We start from the raw sequence: 20,673 nt of genomic DNA, 5'->3' as shown, positions 1-20,673 counted from the left end.
CCATCCTCAGCGTTCAGGCAGATGCACTCAAACCAATCGACCTATGGCTGCAGGAAGGGAAGAGAGAGAGAGAAAGAGAGAGAAAGAGAAGGTGGAGGGGGAGAGATGGAGAAGCAGATGGTTGCTTCTCCTGTGTGCCCTGAAGAGTAATTGAACCCAGACATCTACATGCCAGGCTGACGCTGTTCCACTAAGCCAACCAGCCAGGGCCCAGATTAGTATTTATTTATAAATTATCAGTAGGCATTAATAGCAATCCATATTACTAATGACTACTGCTCTGCTTTTAAATGTAAACTATTGTATTTTCCTCCCTTCCATATACTGTCTTATACACTGTAAATGTATGTAATACAAACTCCACTTTCGCTCTGCTACTTTATAGAATATATAAAGAAAATGAAGATCTTTAAGTCAACGCATATGTTATATGATAAATTTTGTACTTTAGCCTGACCTGTGGTGGCGCAGTGGATAAAGCATCAACATGGAAATGCTGAGGTCGCCGGTTCAAAACCCTGGGCTTGCCTGGTCAAGGCACATATGGGAGTTGATGCTTCCAGCTCCTCCCCCCCTTCTCTCTCTCTGTCTCTCCTCTCTCTCTCTCTCTGTCTCTCCCTCTCCTCTCTAAAATGAATAAATAAATTAAAAAAAAAAAATAAAAAAAAAAAATAAAAAAAATTTTGTACTTTAGAGGCAATACTCTAAAGTATTGAAGACTAGAGAAAATTTGAAGTGTGTTAGGTGAAAAAATCAATTTAAGTAACTATTGTTAGAGATGTCTCCGAGATTAAGGTGTTATTAGTGGTCTAGAGAGGATACTGGTTGCCATGATGAGTTGTAACAGAATTAGTCATAACTGGTTGCAGAATGGAAAAATAGAGGAATAGCTCTTAGTTATTTGCATAAGCAACTTGGTAGGTGTTGGAACTAGAAAATGGAAATGGGAAACAGAAAAGTGTAAGCTGGACCAAAGGAGGTAATGAGGTGAGCCTTGGGAATGTACTTGAAGTGACCATGGAACATATACTGTACTTCCCTATGTCTAAGATGTACTTTCCTGAAAAATTTGGGATCTAAAAACTGGGCGCATCTTATTCAGTGGTTGTAGATTTTTTTACTTCCATTTCCCACTTTTTTGCACTTGTTTTTGTGCTCATTGTTGAAGACAGTGATTCATCATCAGACACAGATGAGGATAAGCTAACGGGTGGGAGTTTTGACAGTGATAAAGTTGTATGAATTTTGAGTTCAATAACTTTATGTAATATATTTTTTTCAAATTTTGGGCCCCCAATTAAAGTGCATTTTATACATGGGAGCGTCTTATACATGGGGAAATATGGTAGGTGGTGACAGCTACTGGAGATTGTATATATGGTTCTGACACTCTGGATAGAGGTCTAGGACAGTGAGAAGTTTTAGAGTCACTAGAATCAGATCACTATAGAGCACTGGTTTTCAAATGCCAGTCCAAAAGCTGCTCCACCAGAAATTTCATGCCAGTCCATGAAAGATTTAACCACCCTGATGTTGTATGAAGATTATAGATCCAATGATCTTCGTTGAATTCACTTATGCTCAGGGTGATATCTGCCTTGGCAGTCCCTAAAATAATTCTATTTTTACCAGTCCCCAAGTGTAAAAAAGTTGAAAAGCACTTCTTTAGAGTGAATCTGACTGTGAATAGAGAAAAAGAGATGATGAAGAGAAACGAACCAATCAGCATCTTAAAAAACAAGTATTTTAAAGATTGGTTGATGAGGATAAATTTTTTGAAAGAAAAATATGAAACAAGACAGTGTACCACCTTTGATTCAAGAGTAGAATATTTCAAGAGTGGACTAGCACATGTACTTTCATCTCTTGCACTCACATATATAAAATTAGAGGAAACTAAACCAATATAGCAAGTCTAAAATAGCACTGGAATATTGGAAAGGTTTGCACCGACAGGCCACAGTTTGTAGAAATTGCTGGCAGACATAGATAAAATAGGAATTTTGCAAGGAGAATGCAAAATCTCAGTTTTCTGATGAGCGTGCAAGTAAATCTCTATCTTAAAAACGTAACAGAACAGGGCATCTTGCCACAAACTAATAATGCGATACATCACTGCAAAACCTAGGTCAGCGGGGGTTATCAAGGTTTTTCCATGTCTGCACATTTGCTCCTTACAACTTAAATCTCAAATCAGTGTCTAGACTAGATTCAATTAAGTAATATATATATACCCATTTAAAACAAGATAATATATTTGTTTCAGCAGTACTTTGTGAAAAGACAGAAAGGAAATGATGATATGTCCAATCTATATGTGAACATTGGCTACAACTAGAAGTTGCATTTGGGGAAGACTTAAATTTATCTGGTTGGAAAAGTAACTGGGAACAGAGCTGCAACTACAGTGAGGCAGGCGAGGAACCGAGGGTACAAAACTTAGAGAGATGCACAGCTCTGAGAGTACTCCTTCCAATTTAGCACTTAGGCCACTTGCTTGCCTCGCCCAGTGTGGGTCCTACTGGACACGAGTTTCATGGAAGCAAATCCCAATATGCAGGAAATTTAAGGATAGGAAAGTAAATGTTCACATGACCTGGGTATTTCAGAAACATGATCTCACTCACCTGAGGCATAGCTGCAAGATTTGCAAAAGATGAACCTCCTCTTCTGAGCTCTTCTTTTGTAAAGGGAAGAGTCCTTAGAAGGCAGAGATGGGAAGATATAAGGAACCACGTAAAACCATATTTGACTTATATCTCCCAGAATAACTTAGTTAAATCTACATCAATTTTCAGTTTCAGCACTTGTCTACTCTAGGTATCCCTCACAAACCCGAGACACAGAGTAGTGGGAAAACTGGGCAAATCCTGCTTCCACATCAACACCAGAAACCTGAGCTCTCTGGGATAGAATAAATTCTGGGGAATCTGTTGTGGATTGGAGAGAGGGAACATTGTGCTTTTTCCTCTACAGATCTACCTTCATCTCCCACAGAGGATGGGTTTATTATATATTTCTAAATTATTCTCCATGGACTTTCTACCAATTTACACTGTCACCATCAATCAATACATGATATAAACAGCTACTGACAATAATTTTTAAATCTCTGCTATTGATATAATTCTAATTTACACATTCCTTATTCTGAGTAAGAATAAGCTTCTTTTAATAAGTTTAAAAAAGCTTTTATTTCTTTTCTGAGATGGCATCTTCTTATAGTCTCTCTTTTTAACATGGGTTTTTATTCCTAATTGGTTTGTATTACCTTTTAAAATTTAGTAAATTAGCACTTTTACCTATTTAAAGTTGCAAATAATTTTCTTAGTTATTTACACGACCATTAAAATATTTTTGCTTTGTGAAGACTTTCCAGTGTTTTGTTTAGCAATACTACATAACATATAATCATACTTTCTCAACTGATGTGAAATGCCATCTCGATCATTTATCACACATCCCTATATTCTTGAGAATATCTGGACTTTCTCTATTTCATTTCTTTATTGATTCATGTTTTGTACTACTTAATAAGCACAGTTAATTATTAAAAATTAACTACTGATTAATTTACTAGTAGTTGACTTAAATATTAACTAGTAAACAAAACTTTTTAGTAGTATAGGTACCGAAATAGAAATTTATCTTTCCACTCTGTAGGATTCTAGGCAGAAAGCACACTATTTTGCTAATTAGAGCCTAAAGTATTGACTGATACAGTGAATATTTTAATTTGCAAAATAAATTTTAATTACTAAAATGAGACTGGCCTTGTGGTTAAAAATGTACCAAATACTCTTTATTATCTTAGAAAGTCTGAAAAAGCTATTAAGTTTGCCATCAATTTCATCCAGAAGCAAGAGACTTCCCATATATCAGTTTTGAAAGCACTAATTATGGGTAAAAATTGTTTTTTGCTGCATGTTACCTTTATAACAATTTTCATTTAACACATTGGTTTTGGTTCTTAGGGTGTTTCCCTGCAATGAATCTTAGCATCTGGGAATTATAAAATTGTTAAACCTTCCTTCCCAATACTTATACCTCTATTTTATTTGCTAAATTACTACTGAGTTACAATTTTGGAGGCAGACTTAATGAACACTATTCAGATAATCAAATCTTACATACCCAACTACTATAGACAGTGGTCATTCAGTTTCTCCATCACAAAAAATAATAGTGGGTTACAAACACATGCATAGTTTATATTCAATGAAACTTACTTCAGAAAACTAGCAACTGATAGCCCCCACATAGCATTCACATCTCAGACAGCACATTAGTGACATAATTCCAAGCAAAGTCACAAAATCAAATTACAAATCACTTTCCTTTCTCCATCATCACCTAGTCTCAAACATAACTCACACCGAATCTAAAAATAAACAAAGGCAGAAGAAACCACACAGAACACTACTCCGTCCACTTTTCACACTCAGTCCTCCCTAACCTCTCGCAGAGTAGCAGGCACCCAAAATGCAGCTTTCTGGAACAGAAGGCCGCCTTATTCTGTACACAGACACACAGCGCCTTCCATGTGAGTCCCCGTTCACTGAGATGGCGCTTCCTCAGAATCAAAACAGACAAAATTCCGCCCTCGGGAAGCTCACTCCAGGTCACACTCGATTGTCACCCTCAGGGTCACGCCCACGAACCACGCCCGAGGCCCCCACTCGCACAGATCTGAGTGTATAGTTACCGCCGACTCAGTTCTGGTTCCCTTCTTAGAATGAACAGACGGAGTTGGGACTTCTGGTTTCCTCCTTGGCCTCCCCTCCGGGTCCTGCTTCCCTCGTCTGACCTCCGGACCCGTAGCTTCCAGGTCTCGCTTCCTCTAGACTAGAGCCCCCGAGTCCCACGAGCCGAGAGTCTGTCGTCTGCGCCTGCGCACTCCCGCGTTGGCTGGCACTCCCAGGAGGCCTTGGGGCAGCCGATTAGGATCGATGAGGATCCCAGCTGTGGCAGCTCAGGTCTGACTGTGGCAACGACCGCATTCTTCCGACTTGAACTTCGACCTCTGGTTCATTTTACACTAGCCTTGCTGTCACGTAGCCTGTGTGGTGAGTTAGGTGACGCGGGGTCGGGGTTGAGGAAGAGCGCAGGAGACCTAGAATCTTCCAGGTGCGAGTACAGCAAGTGAAGGCGGGAACCTCACTCAGGCCTGTGTGAGTCACCTGCTGAGGAAAGTGATAGTGGGTGTGTGCGCGCGATTATGTGACTGCGTCAGCATGGGACGGGATTATGAGACTGGTGTGTGTGTATGAATGAGAGATAGAGAGAGAGAGAGAGAGAGAGAGAGAGAGAGAGAGAGAGAGAGAAAGTAAGTGCTGGACCCAGGTTTTCTGTGTAGTGGGGTGGCCTTGATTGGCCCGGGTTAGGCTCCTGGGACTGTGTATGTGGGGGTGGAGTCCTGTGAAAGAGAAATTGAATATGAGACCTAGAATAATGGTTCCAACTGAAAAAACACAGCCCTGTGTTTATTATAGCAATTTTAGAGCTAGGATTTCCTCCAAGTCCGGGAAAATATGATAAGGAGGCACCAAGAGCAGGATTCCTTCTTCTTAAGGTTCCCTTTCCAAGTTCTGTGGGGGCAGGCTGCACGTTGCAGATCCACAGCATCTTCATAGCTCTGTTAACAGGGAAACAGTTGAGCCCTGGCTGGATGGCTCTGTTGGTTAGAGCATCGTCCTAAAGTGCGGAGGTTGCCAGTTCGATTTCCTGGTCAGGGCACATACAGGAAGAACAGTTCTACGTTTCCCTGTCTCTCTCCCTCTCTATCTCTCCCTCCCTCACACCCTCAATAAAATCAATAAATAAATGAAAAAGAAAAAGATAAGAACAGGGAAACAGTTAAGAACATGGAAATTCATTCCAGTCTCAAACTTCAGTGCACCTGACTTTTCTTTATGACACAGGGAAGGGTCAACAGTATTCCATTCTTTCTCACACTTCCATCTTCGTGTGTTTAATATAGATAATGAGGACTAGCTAGTGCTACCTAAAAATAAAAAGCTTGTTAAAGTGAGAGGCGAAAAACATTTATTTTAGACCAATAAGAATAGTTAGTTAAGAATTAGTAATTAAGGCAGAATCTCAAATAATGTTTCTATTATCAGTAGTAACAGAGGTAATGCATATTTATGAGAAAGGGAGGGGAAACAATTAGATCTTTCCTGTTAGTGCAGATAACATAATGACACTAATTCTAAATCATGTGCTTAATTTTCAGTTCAGTAGTCATAATAATAACTGCTTTATTGTTATCTTTGCAGATATATAGTTGTTTGGTACACAGTGTTGCCTTATGCCCAAAGGTTATTCTGTCCTGTTTTATTATTCCAAGGTTTGAGGCATAAGAGTCACAAGGAAGTTCCTTTTGCCTGGCAGCTCCATCTCTATTTTAAACTGGCTTTGTATTAGTATTATTTGCACTAGTAATGAAGAATGTGTTCTTATTTTTAGCCTGTCTGGCCTCTAAGAAAAGCCTACATGTCATGATTTCCTTTTCCTGAAAAGTTTTGCAGTATTTCAAAAAATGAGCCACGAGAGCAGAAAAGCATCACAGTTGCTCATCTCAAAGACAAGCCAGAGGTCATTTTCAGTTTTTTCTTTGTTTAACAAAATGCCTTTTTTTTTCAGGATATAGAATAAGTTCATCTGAAATGCCCTGCCATATAGTGCCGTACCCATTTATCTGGTCTCTAGGCCTTCTGTTCCTAGTTAATGATGGTACCATGAGGGTGGATCCCCTTCTTTCCCAGTGCCTCATCAATAGTTCCTACAGTTATTTCCAATAGTTCTACAGTTACTTTTCATATCCCTTGACAACACCTTCCCTTTGTGCTGTTTTGGTCTAAGCATTCTCATTATACAGAAATAATCATTTTTTACCTGAAGTTTTTAGGGAAGAAACCAATGCTTAGGTAGAATTACATATTAGATACCTTAAATATTTTTCAGAGATATGATTGGGAAGATGGCAAGGCAGGGAATGACTTGACTGATTTCAATATATAAGTATGCTTTGGATGTCTTTAGAAATAAGAGTACTATTGAGGTGTATGCAGAGAGATCTCTGTCAGGAAATACAGGAATGTATTTCCCAGGCTATATATTTTAGGAGATTTATGCTGTGCCAGTCAGTTTTTGTATTGATTGAAGATCTGGAAGCATTTGTTTTAAAAATTATTTTTTAATTACAATTAACATTCAATATTATATTAGTTTCAGGTGTACAACATAGTGACAAGATATTTATATAAAGTACAAAGCGATCACCCCAATTAGTGTAGTACCCACCCAACATAATTAATACAAAATTATTGACTATCTCCCCTATGCTGTACTTTCATCCCCAAGATTATTTTGTAATTGCCAACTTCTATTTCTTGATCCCTTCACTATTTTCACCCATCCCCATAACCCACCTTGCATCTGTCAACCATCAGTTTGTTCTCTGTATCTGACTTTCTGGTATATTTTGTTTATTTATTTTGGGTTTTAGTTTTTGCATATAAGTGAAATCATTTGGTATTTCTCAGTCTCTGATTTGTTTCATTAAGCATAACACCCTCTAGGTCAGCGGTTCTCAACCTGTGGGTCCCGACCCCGGCGGGGTTCGAACGACCAAAATACAGGGGTCGCCTAAAGCCATTGGAAATACATATTTATTATACAATACATTTTTAAATAAAATATGCAAATTAAAGAAGATGCCATTTTTTAAAAATCAAAATAATCAAAATCAAGACTGGTAACCTTGTAAGAATATGAATTAATACAATACTTTGGAAAGCCATATGATAATATTATTAACAGCCTTAAATTCTTTGCCTAACCAGGCAGTGGTGCAGTGGATAGAGTGTCGAACTGGGATGCGGAGGACCCATCTTAGAAACCCGAAGGTCACCGGCTTGAGCACAGGCTCACCAACTTGAGTGTGGGGTCTCTGGCTTGAGCGTGGGATCATAGACATGACCCCATGGTCACTGGCTTGAGCCGAAGGGTTGCTGGCTTGAGCAAGGGGTCACTCACTTTGCTGTATCCCCTTGGTCAAGGCACATACGAGAAAGTAATCATGAACAACTAAGGAGACTAAGAAGCCAGAATTAAGAATTGATGCTTCTCATCTCTCTCCTTCCTGTCTGTCTGTCCCTAGCTGTCCTTCTCTCTGTCTCTGTCAAAAAAAAATAAAAGCCTTAAATTCTTCAATTCCTTTGATCACAATTTTATTTTTAAAAGTCTATAGTAAGCAATTATGCTGGACACACACAAAAATCTGACTTACAATTATCATGCCCATCTACACCATAATAATAGCAAAAAAATAAGGAATATTATCTCCTAACAAGAAAATGTTCAAGCAAATTACAACTGTTATGTACTATATAATATAACCATTTAAAGGATATTTATCAAAGGTTTACAGTAATTACATGCTTAAAATCATATGAAATAAAGCAGAAAGCAAAATTATATAGACAACTTGATCAAATTATGTAGGAAGAAACAAATGCATATATAAAAGTTTGAAAAAATAACACTAAAATGTTAACAGACATCATCTTGGAGCAATGATACAATGCTTTTCTATATTTTTTAAATGTTCTATAATAAGTACATACCTAATGGAAAATTTTGAGTTTTATTATTTATTTAAAAAAACGTATTTTTAGGCCCTGGCTGGGTAACTCAGTCAGTTAAAGCATTGTCCCAAAATACCAAAGTTGTAGGTTTGATCCCTGGTTGGGGCACATATGAGAATTATCCAATGAATCCATAAATAAGTGGAACAACAAATCAATGTTTTTTTCTCTCTTCCTTTCTCTCTCTCTAAAATCAATAAATAAAAAAGTTAAAACCAGATTATTAGTCTAAAAGTGCATCTATATGGTGACAATTATAATCGTATAAAAATATATCTGCCTGTGGACAAATATTAGGAAAAACAAAAATATGAACAGTTGTCGCGTTCAGATCTGGGTACTGGAGTGATTTTTACTTATGTCGTAGTCCTCAAAACAGTGTTTTGTGATCCCTATCCCCTACACACACACATAAAGAGATAATGTTGGGTTTGATCTGAGGATGGCTGGCTGCTCCCTCTGCTCTGCAGGTAGGTCCTATGGCAAGGACCAAGTCATTACCCTGCAAATTGTGAAAAGTTAATGTTCAGGGATATAAAATCAAGCAGGTGTTCCCTCAAGTTTGAATTAAGGTTGATCCAGGCTATTGAAATTTTCATTCCTGATCACTCTCCAAAAATTTAAACATAGTTTTGACCATCAGAACATATTACTATTGATACATTGACAAGACACTTAAGAAGTCAAACCCAGAGACAAAAGTCCAAACACTTATAAACACATTCCTGTGTATAAACACATGCCTTTTCAAATATACTGCTCACAAAAATTAGGGGATATTTCAAAATAAATATGAAGCAATAAAATATCCCCTAATTTTTGTGAGCAGTGTAATATAGTCCAGTGAGGTTGGCTGCAGCAAGGACATGACTATCTTAGAAAGTGCTGGCTTTCTACCTTTGGACCCAGCTGAGTAGTAGCAGCTACTTTTAATTTCTGGATAATAAAGGGGACCAAATTTTTGCTAACCTAAAGATGGCTTTGATTTTCAGCTGGTTATGAAGAAACAAAAGATTCAGAAAGAAACTTTGCAACTGGAAAAACGACCCACAGGTTATTTAATTGCCTGTAGCCAATGAAAAGCCAAACTCATAACACATGTGCTGATGGGAAGGAAGGAGGTTTATTCAAAGTGCCAGCCACCTGAGAAAATGGTGAGGATTCCTGTCCTTAAAAAAACACCTTACCCTTTTGGTAATAGGCAGGGGTTTTTATAAGGAGGAGAATAAATAAAAATAAAACCAAGGAATCAGAAGGTGGGGCTTGACAGATTTTTGCTAAAGGGGGCTACGTACAAGCCAGCCCAGTTTGTTATTGAAGGTCAGCAACTCTACCAGGGCTGGCATACCTGCAGGTCAGTTTGTTTTTTTAGTTGTACAGGAACTGAAATTAACAAGCAATTTATAAACTAGGGCTTTTGCTTTTTGTTACAGGTTTCCACATATTCCCATAGTCAGGTTGTCTTCATGGCCTTGAGCAAAAATCAGAATGGCAAGCCTCAGCCTGGTGGGAGTGAGGAGAACAGAGGCAGGAGGCCAAGATGGATATAGCTTCCACTTATGTTTATTCTTGCTCAAATGTTAACCCTTGCTGTGCATCAGCTGGACGGGAACAGGCCTTTCAAAAGTATTGAGAACTTGGCCAGATGTGAAAGCACAGGATCGATTATATACTTTTGATTTGTTACAGAATACATAACTGTGATCACTCAATTAGTAATATTGAATCATGGTTATAAGATCAAAAAACTGGATTTAACATTTTACAGATATCAGATGGGAGGGTGATCTGGCTGCGACATGTCACCTCATTGATCACCAGGGTTAATTAGGCTGATCTGTCTGGCTAGGCGGGTGTCCCCTTCCTCCCTCACTGCTCCATGTGTGTCCCTCCCGAAGCTGCGTGCTCGCTCGGTCTAAGAGGACAACCTTCCCTGATAGAGGAGAGGACTGTTCTTTGGTCAAGGGTATACAAGTAGCTGCACTCTCCTGCTAGAACCTCCAAACAAGTCTCAAACATTTTACAGATATTCTTTTATAAGCTTACTTTGTTGGTACTTGCTTATTTAGCTCTATTTTATGGCCAGACTAAGATCAGTAAATTATCTACATAGTATATTTATTCCTGGTTATACTTTGACTCTTCTTTTCTGCTTAAGAGATTCAGATAGGAAACAAACAAACAAACAAATGTGCTTTAGGAAAGAAACCTTTATCACTTTAGCATTAGACAGGAAGCTCCAAGCAAGCAGAAGCGTTTTACTATATTCCCACTGTGTTCCATTGTTCCTGTGTCACTCACCTAGCAAGAATTTGCATGCCATGTGTTCTGCTCTTCCTCACCTACCTGCAAATTGCTAATTCTCATTCTAAAGTCTAAGATCGCACTCCTCACTCCTGCCCAAACTTTTTCTCCTTTGTCCACAATGTTATATATACCTACTGTTGCTTCACTATCTTTGGAATTTTCATGCTTATGCAAATTCCCCATGCACGTGCATTTAAATTTTATTTTCTCCAGTTTAAAAATAAATGGACAGAGGGACCTGAACAGACATTTCTCCAAAGAAGACAATTGGCCAACAGGTATATGAAAATGCTCAACTTCACTAGCTATTAGGGAAACGCAAATCAAAACTACAATGTGATACCACCTCACACCTGTTAGAATGGCTGTGATCAACAAGACAAATAACAAGTGTTGGAGGGGATGTGGAAAAAAAGGGACCCTCATTTACTGCTAGTAGGAATATAAACTGGTACAGCCACTATGAAAAACAATATGGAGGTTCCTCAAAAAATTAAGAATAGAGTTAACATATGACCTAGCAACCCCTCTTCTGGGTATCTACCCCCCCAAATTTGAAAATGTTCACAAAACTATATGCACCCCTATGTTAATGGAAGCATTATTCACTGTAGCCATGACATGGAAACAATCAATGTGTCCTTTGATAGATAACTGGATAAAGAAGATGTGGTACTGTGAGGGCCCAGCTATGAGCTAGAGCTCAGAGCACCTGCACAGTAGCTATGCCAAAAGGACATGATCCGGAAGTGAGAATACATGCGCAGTACTCCCACAGTTATATAGCCTGAGGCCTTATCTATAGTTCCCTTCAGCAGAAGAGGGGGGTCATGTATGTATAAGTCCTTCTGCACGGTATAAAACTGGCTTTGGGAAATAAAGTGATAGCAGCTTCTGTAACTTTCTCTCCCCCATCAACTCCTCATGCATTCCTTTCCCTTGGCAACGCCTTACCTCCCAAGGGACCCCTTGACCCTGACAAGTGGTGCAGCAGCAGAGTGTTCATAATGAGGTGAATGGTGTAGGGGAATGCCCTACCCTATGGAGGCACAGGCCCAGAGGAAGCAGGCAGAATATTTTGTTCTAGTATCCAGTAGCAGCATACCTGATGAATTGGGCACTGCTAGAGGATTGGAAAGTCCATCCCCGGCAAGTCTAGAGAACTTTGGAGCAATTGAAACTGAACGCTCCTGCAGCCCATAGAGAAGGGGTGGTGTTGGTCAAAATAAGTTTGTAAATAATGATATATACCTTTGCTTGCTTATAGTTTGCATTGGATGTGGGTGTAAGATCGGTGGATAATGAGGGATGGTCACGTGGGGAACCCAGACCTGTGAACTTTGGCTGGGACTGCCCACAACCAAGTGAACCAAAAGAAACTTCCCAGGAGTCCTTTGGAGAAAAGCAACCGTCTGCCAGCCAGTGAGATTTCACCACATCATATTAGCTCGACCACCCTAGGGACCCTTTAAATATCCCTCACATGGGTCACTCCTTGCAACTTCCCTGGCCTCCATCTTTCCTCGGGGCCAGGGGACCTCGTTGGGTGGGATGCACTGTACTCAATAAAGCCTTTTGTTATTCCACACTTTGTGGCTCCGGCCCCCCCTTCCTTCTCGGCCGGGGAAAAATACCTTACAGTGGGGGGACAGGCTGTAAGCAGGCAGGATTCTTATAGCCTAAGGCTTAGTTTTAAGACTAAGCCTTTCCCACCCTTTTTGATATAGGGTGGTACACTCTCATGAGGAATCCCATTATGCCTCAGATAAGAGACTTTGTATCAGAGACTTGCTTGTTTGTATATTAGATTAAAGGTTTTGATTTCTATACTATAAAGTGGGGCATACCGGGAGCTTGCTCTCTCTCTGTTCCTGAGATTAGCATTAGAGAGGAGAGCATAGAAAGGCCACGTGGAGGAGAGGAGAAGCAGCCAAGATGGTGAAGTGCTGAGGGATAAGCCAGTTTGTGCAGAATTTGTGCAGAGAGAAGGAGATGGGGAACAGGGGTGAATAAGTTTGGTGAGCTAGAAACCTTTGATTCTTGGAAACTTGGATAAGTCAGTGGCTTTGGGAGCCCTGAATGGAAAGGGAAGTGTTTTCCCACTGTGTGTATTTCTTGTCTGCCGGGTGCAGGCTAGGATTAAAGCTAATGGCCCACCAGTTCTTGGCTTCATTACCATCTGTCCAAATCTAATGGGAACCTGCATGGGCCAGGAGGCTGGCTGTGATGGTGGCCGTGGCTACTGGCTTTACAGGTGGGCCAGGTGGCTTGGCTACCGCGCAGGGAGGAAAGCTTGGAGCAGTGCCTGGGCAACATAAGTATTGTTGTAAAGTAACCATACCTCACTTCAGCGGGTTTTACCTAGAGACACCAAGTCTAGATGAATTTTGAAAGGTTTTATTAAAAGGAGATTTATTAATATGCTGGCCGCATATGACTAACACGGGGCACGCTGACCCAAATTGTGAGCGCCAAATACATCTCAGAGGCTGGTTATATACCCTTTGACCACATACAGGTTGGGGGGAGAATGACATGACACAATTACTAACAAGCTTATAACATTTGTGTAGGGGATCCATAAAAACATTAAAACTTTCAAGGTAATACAATCAAAGACATTTACAAATCTTTTAGTGTCTGTCTCCCCTCCTTTGCTTAGAGGTATGTTACTCTCAGGATCCCAGGAAGGGAGGAAGAACCAAAATCAATGTAGGGTGGCATATAAAATCTGTCTCTTAATGAAAAAGAAAAGAAGTTCCTCAAACAACCTTTAATTCTATAGTTAAAACTAAATGACCCATTGTCCTTGTAAGTCAGAAAGCTTTCACATTCTTCTTCCTCCCCTCCCCAAAGGGAGGACAGGACAGGAAAGCCTGACCTTTCCTCCCAAAATGCCAATATTAATTTTGCAACTTTTGGGTACTTTACCACAGTATGTATGCGCTGCCAAGGTCAGTCTTCCCCGGTACAAGCAAGCTAGCAAGAACCTTCCCTACAGCTGTGCGATGGGAAGGGGAGGGCGAGTGCCGCCTCAATGCACAGGACCAACAGTGGGCTCCTGAAGATTGGCTGGTGTCCCCTCTGGCATAATTTACAAGTGGTGAGCCAGCTCTAGCTAATTATCTGTCTGACAGCTGATGGGGGCTGAAGAGCCCAGGGCCGGAGGCCTCATATTGAATTAACCATATATTGGTCTCCTCCTGCCCTTGCAATATCCAGCATGTCCTAGCCTTGGTGGACACAGGTGCAGACTCTACTTTTTTTGTGTGTGTGTGTATTTTTCTGAAGCTGGAAACGGGGAGAGACAGTCAGACAGACTCCCGCATGCGCCCGACCAGGATCCATCTGGCACGCCCACCAGGGGCAATGCTCTGCCCACCAGGGGGCGATGCTCTGCCCCTCCGGGGCGTCGCTCTGCCGCAACCAGAACCACTCTAGCGCCTGGGGCAGAGGCCAAGGAGCCATCCCCAGCGCCCGGGCCATCTCTGCTCCAATGGAGCCTCTGCTGCGTGAGGGGAAGAGAGAGACAGAAAGGAAGGAAGGGGTGGGGGTGGAGAAGCAAATGGGTGCTTCTCCTATGTGCCCTGGCCGGGAATCGAACCCGGGTCCCCCGCACGCCAGGCCGACGCTCTACCGCTGAGCCAACCGGCCAGGGCCGCAGACTCTACTTTGATCTTTGGCAACCCAGACCTGTTCCAGGGACCCTTGGTGACTGTTCCAGGGAGGCTTGGTGACCATAGAGAGCTCTGGGGGGGCGGTGACAGATACAGGTTCTTAAGACCACCATGACTATGAGGATTGGCAGACTGCCTCCTAGGGCATACGAGGTTTATACCATATTTCCCCATGTATAAGATGCACCTTTTTTCTCCTATGAAAAATTTGTGGTCTTTAAAGCCAGTAGCTGCGGCCACCATCACAGCTGCCTGGCCCATGCAGGTTCACATTAGATTCAGACAGATGATAATGAAACAATGGAGCCAAAAACTGGTGGACCATCAGCTTTAATCCTAGCTTGCATCTGGTGGGCAAGCAATACACACAGTGGGAAGACACTTTCCTTTCCATTCAGGGCTCCCAAAGCCACTGACTTATCCGAGTTTCCTAGAATCAAAGGTTTGCACCTCACCAACCTTATTCACCTCTGTTCCCCATCTCCTTCTCTCTACACAAACTCTGCACAAACTGGCTTCTCCTTTAGCACTCCACCATCTTGGCTGCTTCTGCTGGCCTCCTCCACGTGGCCTTTCTCTGCTCTCCTTTCTCTATTCTCTTCTCTAATGCTAATCTCAGGAACCGAGAGAGCAAACTCCCAGTCTGCCCCACTTTATAGTGTAGAAATCAAAACCTTTAAACCAATATACAAACAAGGAAGTCTCTGATACAAAGTCACTTATCTGAGTCATAATAGGATTCCTCATGAGAGTGCACCACCCCACATCATGCAATTAGTCAAGAGTGTGGGGAAAAGCTTAGTCTTAAAACTAAGCCTTAGGCTATAATGACCCGGCCTACTTACAGCCTGTCCCCCACACCCAATACAAACTATAAGTGAGCAAACATATATATCATATTTAAAAACTTATTTATCTGACTAGGCGGTGGCGCAGTGGATAGAGCGTTAGACTGGGATGAGGAAGACCCAGGTTTGAGACCCCGAGGTCACCAGCTTGAGCGCGGGCTCATCTGGTTTGAGCAAAAATTCACCAGCTTGGACCCAAGGTCACTGGCTCAAGCAAGGGGTTACGTGGTCCGCTGAAGGCCCATGGTTGGGGCACATATGAGAGAGCAATCAATGAACAACTAAGGTGTCGCAATGAGCAACGAAAAACTAATGATTGATGCTTCTCATCTCTCCGTCCCTGTCTATCCCTCACTCTGACTCTCTCTCTGTTTCTGTAAAAAAATAAAATAAAATAAAATTTAAAAACTTATTTGGCCTGACCTGTGGTGGCGCAGTGGATAAAGCGTCAACCTGGAAATGCTGAGGTCGCCGGTTCAAAACCCTGGGCTTGCCTGGTCAAGGCACATACAGGAGTTGATGCTTCCAGCTCCTCCCCCCTCACTCTCTCTGTCTCTCCTCTCTCTCTCTCTCTCCCTCTCCTCTCTAAAATGAATAAATAAAAATTAAAAAAAAAAAACTTATTTTACTAACATAGTCTAAAAACTGACTATCTTATACAGTGGTTGTAGATTTTTTTATTTGCATTTCCCGCTTTTTTGCACTTGTTTTTGCACTCATTGTAGATTTTTTTACTTGCATTTTCTGCTTTTTCACACATGTTATCTGCGCTCATTGTTTCACACTTGTTACTGGTATATTATGGTAGGTTACATTTTGCCATGTTCTGCCCAGAAATGGTTCAGAAAAGATTTTCGTACAGTGCTGAATTCAAGTTAAAAGTGATTCAAGTTTGCAAAAGTGAATGGAAATTGTGCTGCCAAATGTAAGTTTGGTCCTCCTCCAACTGAGAAATCAATCCTAGACTGGATACAGAAAGAAGAAACCCTATTGAAAACGCCATGGCACAAGAAGGTCATAAGAGGCAAGTCAGCAAAATGACCTGATTTAGAGTGGGAATTGAAGATATGGATTGAAGAGCAAAGGGTAATTGAAATGCCTGTGTCCACAAAGATGGTTCAGCATTAGACAAGAAGAATTGCTGATGAAAAAGAAGTTACTGATTTCAAAGGAGGACACAATTGGTGCTTCAGGTTCATGAAATGGAATGGACTAAACGTGTACACGCACCAGACTTGCCCAAAAGATGCCTGAAAGCTATGAGCCGAAGGTCTTTGAATTTCATTGTTTTGTTATTCAATGTGGAAGACACATCAGTTTGAGTTAGGACAGATTGCAAATATGAATGAAGTCCCCCTTCAATTTGATGCCCCAAGTAACAGAACTGTTGATAAGAAGGGAGTGAAAACTGTAACTGTGAAGACAAGTGGACATGAAAAGAGCCATTATACAGTTGTTCTAGCTTGAGCCAATGGAACCAAGCGGCCTCCTATGCTGATTTTCAAATGCAAAACAATGTCAAAAGAAGACATTTCTCAAGGAGTGATTGTCCACATTCATGGCAAGGGCTGGATGGATCAGGATGAGATGAAGATCTGATTTGAGAAAGTTTGGAGGAGACCAGGTGGGCTCTTACGCAAACCTGCCCTATTGGTGCTTGATCAGTTCAGGGCACACATAACAAAAAACACAAAGAAGATTGCTGCAGAGCAAAAAACAAAACTTGCCTGACCTGTGGTGGCGCAGTGGATAACGCGTCGACCTAGAAATGCTGAGGTCGCCGGTTCGAAACCCTGGGCTTGCCTGGTGAAGGCACATATGGGAGTTGATGCTTCCAGCTCCTCCCCCCGTCTCTCTCTCTGTGTCTCTCTCTCCCTCTCTCTCTCCTCTCTAAAAATGAATAAAGAAAAAAAGAAAAAAAAAAGATTAAAAAAAAAACTTGCCATTATACCTGGAGGCTTGACATCCAAGCTCCAACCACTTGATGTCAGCATTAACAAACCCTTCAAAGCTGCATGAGAGACGATTGGAACCAATAGATGAAGTCTTCTGGGGACAATTTGACACCAGCAGAAAGAGTGAAGAAACCAACTATAGGAGAAGTTTGTACCTGGGTGAAAAGATCATGGGATAATATCAAGATTGAGATCGTTGTCAAGTCATTTAAGAAGTGTGGCGTTTCAAATGCCATAGATGGAACTGAGAACGAGGCAATATATGAAGACAGTGATTAATCATCAGACACAGATGAGAACAAGCTAATGGATGGGAATTTTGACAGTGATGCAGAGTTGTATGAATTATATGATGTGTAAAACTTGAGTTCAATAACTTCATGTAATATATTTTTTTCCCCAAATTTCAGGCTCCAAAATTAAAGTGCATCTTATACATGAGAGTGTCTTATACATTTGGAAGTACATGGGGATATCCTGTATTGCAGAATACATCCTGGGGTGGATGTGCTAGCCGGACTGGCTATAAGCACCACCCAGGGAGAATACAGTTGCAGGTACCAGTGGTAAAGACGGTGGTGAGAATGCATCCCCACCATGCTCCCCTGTGCCTTCTCCAGGTGACCAGAGTTCTGTCAGTGAGGCAGTATCACCTTCCAGGGGAACCTGAGGAAAATGGCTGGACCATTTGAAAGGTGGAGGAAGCTGGGATCAATTGGCTGACACACAGCCTGTACAACTCCCCTGTGTAACCTGTCTGGAAGCCTGATGGTTCCTAGCATGTGACAGTGGACTACTGAGAGCTGAACAAGGTCACCCCACCTTTGCATGCTGCTGCCCTGGACATCATGGAGCTGATGGATCGGTTGTCAGTGGAACTGGGCCGATACCACTATGTAGTTGACTTAGCTAATGCTTTCTTTTCTATTGACATGGATGCTGCTAGGCAAGAGCAGTTTGCCTTCATGTTGGAAGGCTGGCAATGGACACTTCAAGTATTGCTACAGGGATATTTGCATAGCCCTACTCTGTGTCATGGACTGGTGGCCCAAGATTTGGCCACATAGAATGACCCTGAGATGGTGCAATTGTTCCATTACATTGATGACATCATGCTAACCTCTGATTCTCTAGCAGATCTTGAAACAGCAGCCCAAGGTCTTCTACAGGCTCTGATGGGCTGGAGGTAGGCTGTCAATGAGGACAAGGTCCGGGGACCTGGTTACTTTGTCAAGTTCTTGGGTGTTGTTTGGTCAAGTAAGACAAAGGTTATGCCTGAGGAAGTGATTGACAAAATCCAAGCATATTCCTGACCGGAAACTGTGAAACAGTTGCAGATCTATGTGGGCCTGCTAGGGTTCTGGCGAACCTTCATACCCCACTTGGCCTTGTTGGTCAAACCTTTGTATCGGTTGACCTGGAAGGGTGAGCCCCAGGGCTAGACCCCTGAAGCACAGCATGCCTTTAATGCCACCAAACAGGCAGTGGCACAAGCCCAGACATTATAGGTAGTAGACCCAGCCCTGCCATTCCTGCTAATGGTCCAAATTGAGGAGTCTTTGGCAAAAGCAGAGTGGTTGGAAGATGCTCACTAGCTTTCTTTTGGTCCCAGGATTAGGAGGGAGCTGCTGTATGGTATTCCCTTACTGAGAAGCAGTTGGCAGTGACATATGCTGCCTTGCTGGCGTGAGAGGATCATAGGGCCACAGCCAGTCACAGTGCAGACCATGTATCTGGTCAAAGGCTGGCTTCATTCTTGGGCTACATGCCCTTGAAGAGGGGTAGCACAGACTCCTACCTTGACCAGGTGGGGTGCATATCTGGAACAACAGGCCTACTTCTTGTCTAGTCCCCTGATGCAGGAGCTCCGCTCTGTGCTGGGACTGATCAGTTTGTAACAGACAAACAGGATAGAACTGGTCTTAAATGAAGTGCAGGAGAATTCGTACCAAGAAGGGAAGCTGCCTCCTCCCACAGAAGCATGGTACACAGATGGCTCCTGAAAGGGGCAGCCACCAACGTGGACAACTGTTGCCTTGCTGCCTCAAACAGAGACCTTTTCATTTGAGATAGGCGCAGAACAATCCAGTCAATGGCCCGAGCTACGAGCAATGTGGCTGGTCCTGACGGGAGAAACAGGACATCTGCACATCTGCACACAGCTGGGCTGTGTACCGTGGCCTGACACTATGGTTGCCCTGTTGGGCTGCTCAGGATTGGCTTATTGGCCACCACCCTTTGTGAGGAAAAGAGATGTGGCAGGACCTGTGGAAGCGTGGCTTATAGGAGGGAGCCATGATTTACCATGTTTCTGGGCATAGATCCTTGCAGGCCCCTGGTAATGATGCTGCAGATGTCTTGGCAGGGGTTCAAGCGACCATGCAGACCTCAGAGCCAGCTGTGATCACAGTGTGGTTGCACAAGAAGCTGGGGCATGTGGGGACTTGTACAATGGACCTTGCTGTGTAGTGCTGGGTACTAGCTGTGTCCCGGGCAGAGGCCAAAGAGGCCGTGAGGCAGTGCCCATGGTGTGCACAGCAGTACCCATAGAGGAAGTGCATGGCTACCACCCCAGGACAGATACCTAGGGGGGATAAGCCACTGCAATCATGACCGGTAGATTACATAGGCCCTGTGCCAGAAGACCAGGGAGTTCGGTATGTCTGCACAGTAGTAGATACTGCCACCGACCTGGGATAGGCCTACCCTGGTAGCTAGGGCTGATCAGGAGCACACCATACAGGCTTTAGAGGGCCTTTCAGTGGCCTCTGGCTGCCCACTAGCAGTTGCTAGTGACCGAGGGACCCCTTTTATTGGGCAACCTACCCAGAGGTGGGCTAAGGACAATGACGTGCGCTGGCAGTTGCAGGTGCATTTCACCCTCAAGTTGCTGGCATGATCGAACGTTTCAACAGGCTGTTGAAGGAGAAGCTGAAAGCACTGGTGCCCTCAGGAAAGCAGTGGAAGCGGCACTTCCCATTGTGGGGCAGCTGCTGAATGAGCTGCTGGCCAAACAGGAAAGAGGCTTCTGGATCAGGTGCTAGAAGGGGCAACTCGTCGCCTTAAGGTGAGCCCTTCTGGATCCATGCACCTGCATATACAGGTACAGGATGGAGACCTCGTGCTACCAGCTCCATCCAGGTGGCCCAGGGGTGGGAGGAAAAATAGAGCTGGCCATGGAAACTAGAGGCAGAGGGGTCTCCATGGGTAGTGTTACTGGAACCCTGGGAAGCAG

The 20,673-nt window shown here is 42.6% G+C and overlaps 1 protein-coding gene across 7 annotated transcripts in view; it reads right to left on the bottom strand.

Annotated features, from left to right (window-relative positions):
- LOC136380484 (zinc finger protein 382-like) overlaps positions 1–20,673 on the bottom strand; it is a 41,995-nt gene that overhangs the window by 8,840 nt on the left and 12,482 nt on the right. For 2 of the 7 annotated variants that reach the window (XM_066348288.1, XM_066348293.1), the window contains exon 2: positions 2,628–2,700. Coding sequence is in view for 4 of the 7 variants with exons in the window: in XM_066348293.1 (XP_066204390.1) it covers positions 2,628–2,636 (9 nt within the window). In the remaining 3 variants the exon portion in view is untranslated. Of the gene's footprint in view, positions 1–2,627; positions 2,701–4,705; positions 5,357–20,673 lie in introns of those variants that run through there. The other 5 variants (XM_066348287.1, XM_066348289.1, XM_066348290.1 and 2 more) reach the window with 5 other exon arrangements.

Source organism: Saccopteryx leptura, chromosome 9 (genome assembly GCF_036850995.1).
Source record: "Saccopteryx leptura isolate mSacLep1 chromosome 9, mSacLep1_pri_phased_curated, whole genome shotgun sequence".
In the NCBI taxonomy this organism is placed as follows: domain Eukaryota; kingdom Metazoa; phylum Chordata; class Mammalia; order Chiroptera; family Emballonuridae; genus Saccopteryx; species Saccopteryx leptura.
The sequence above is the reverse complement of the archived record's forward strand: the minus strand, read 5'-3'. Positions and strand labels throughout refer to the sequence as shown.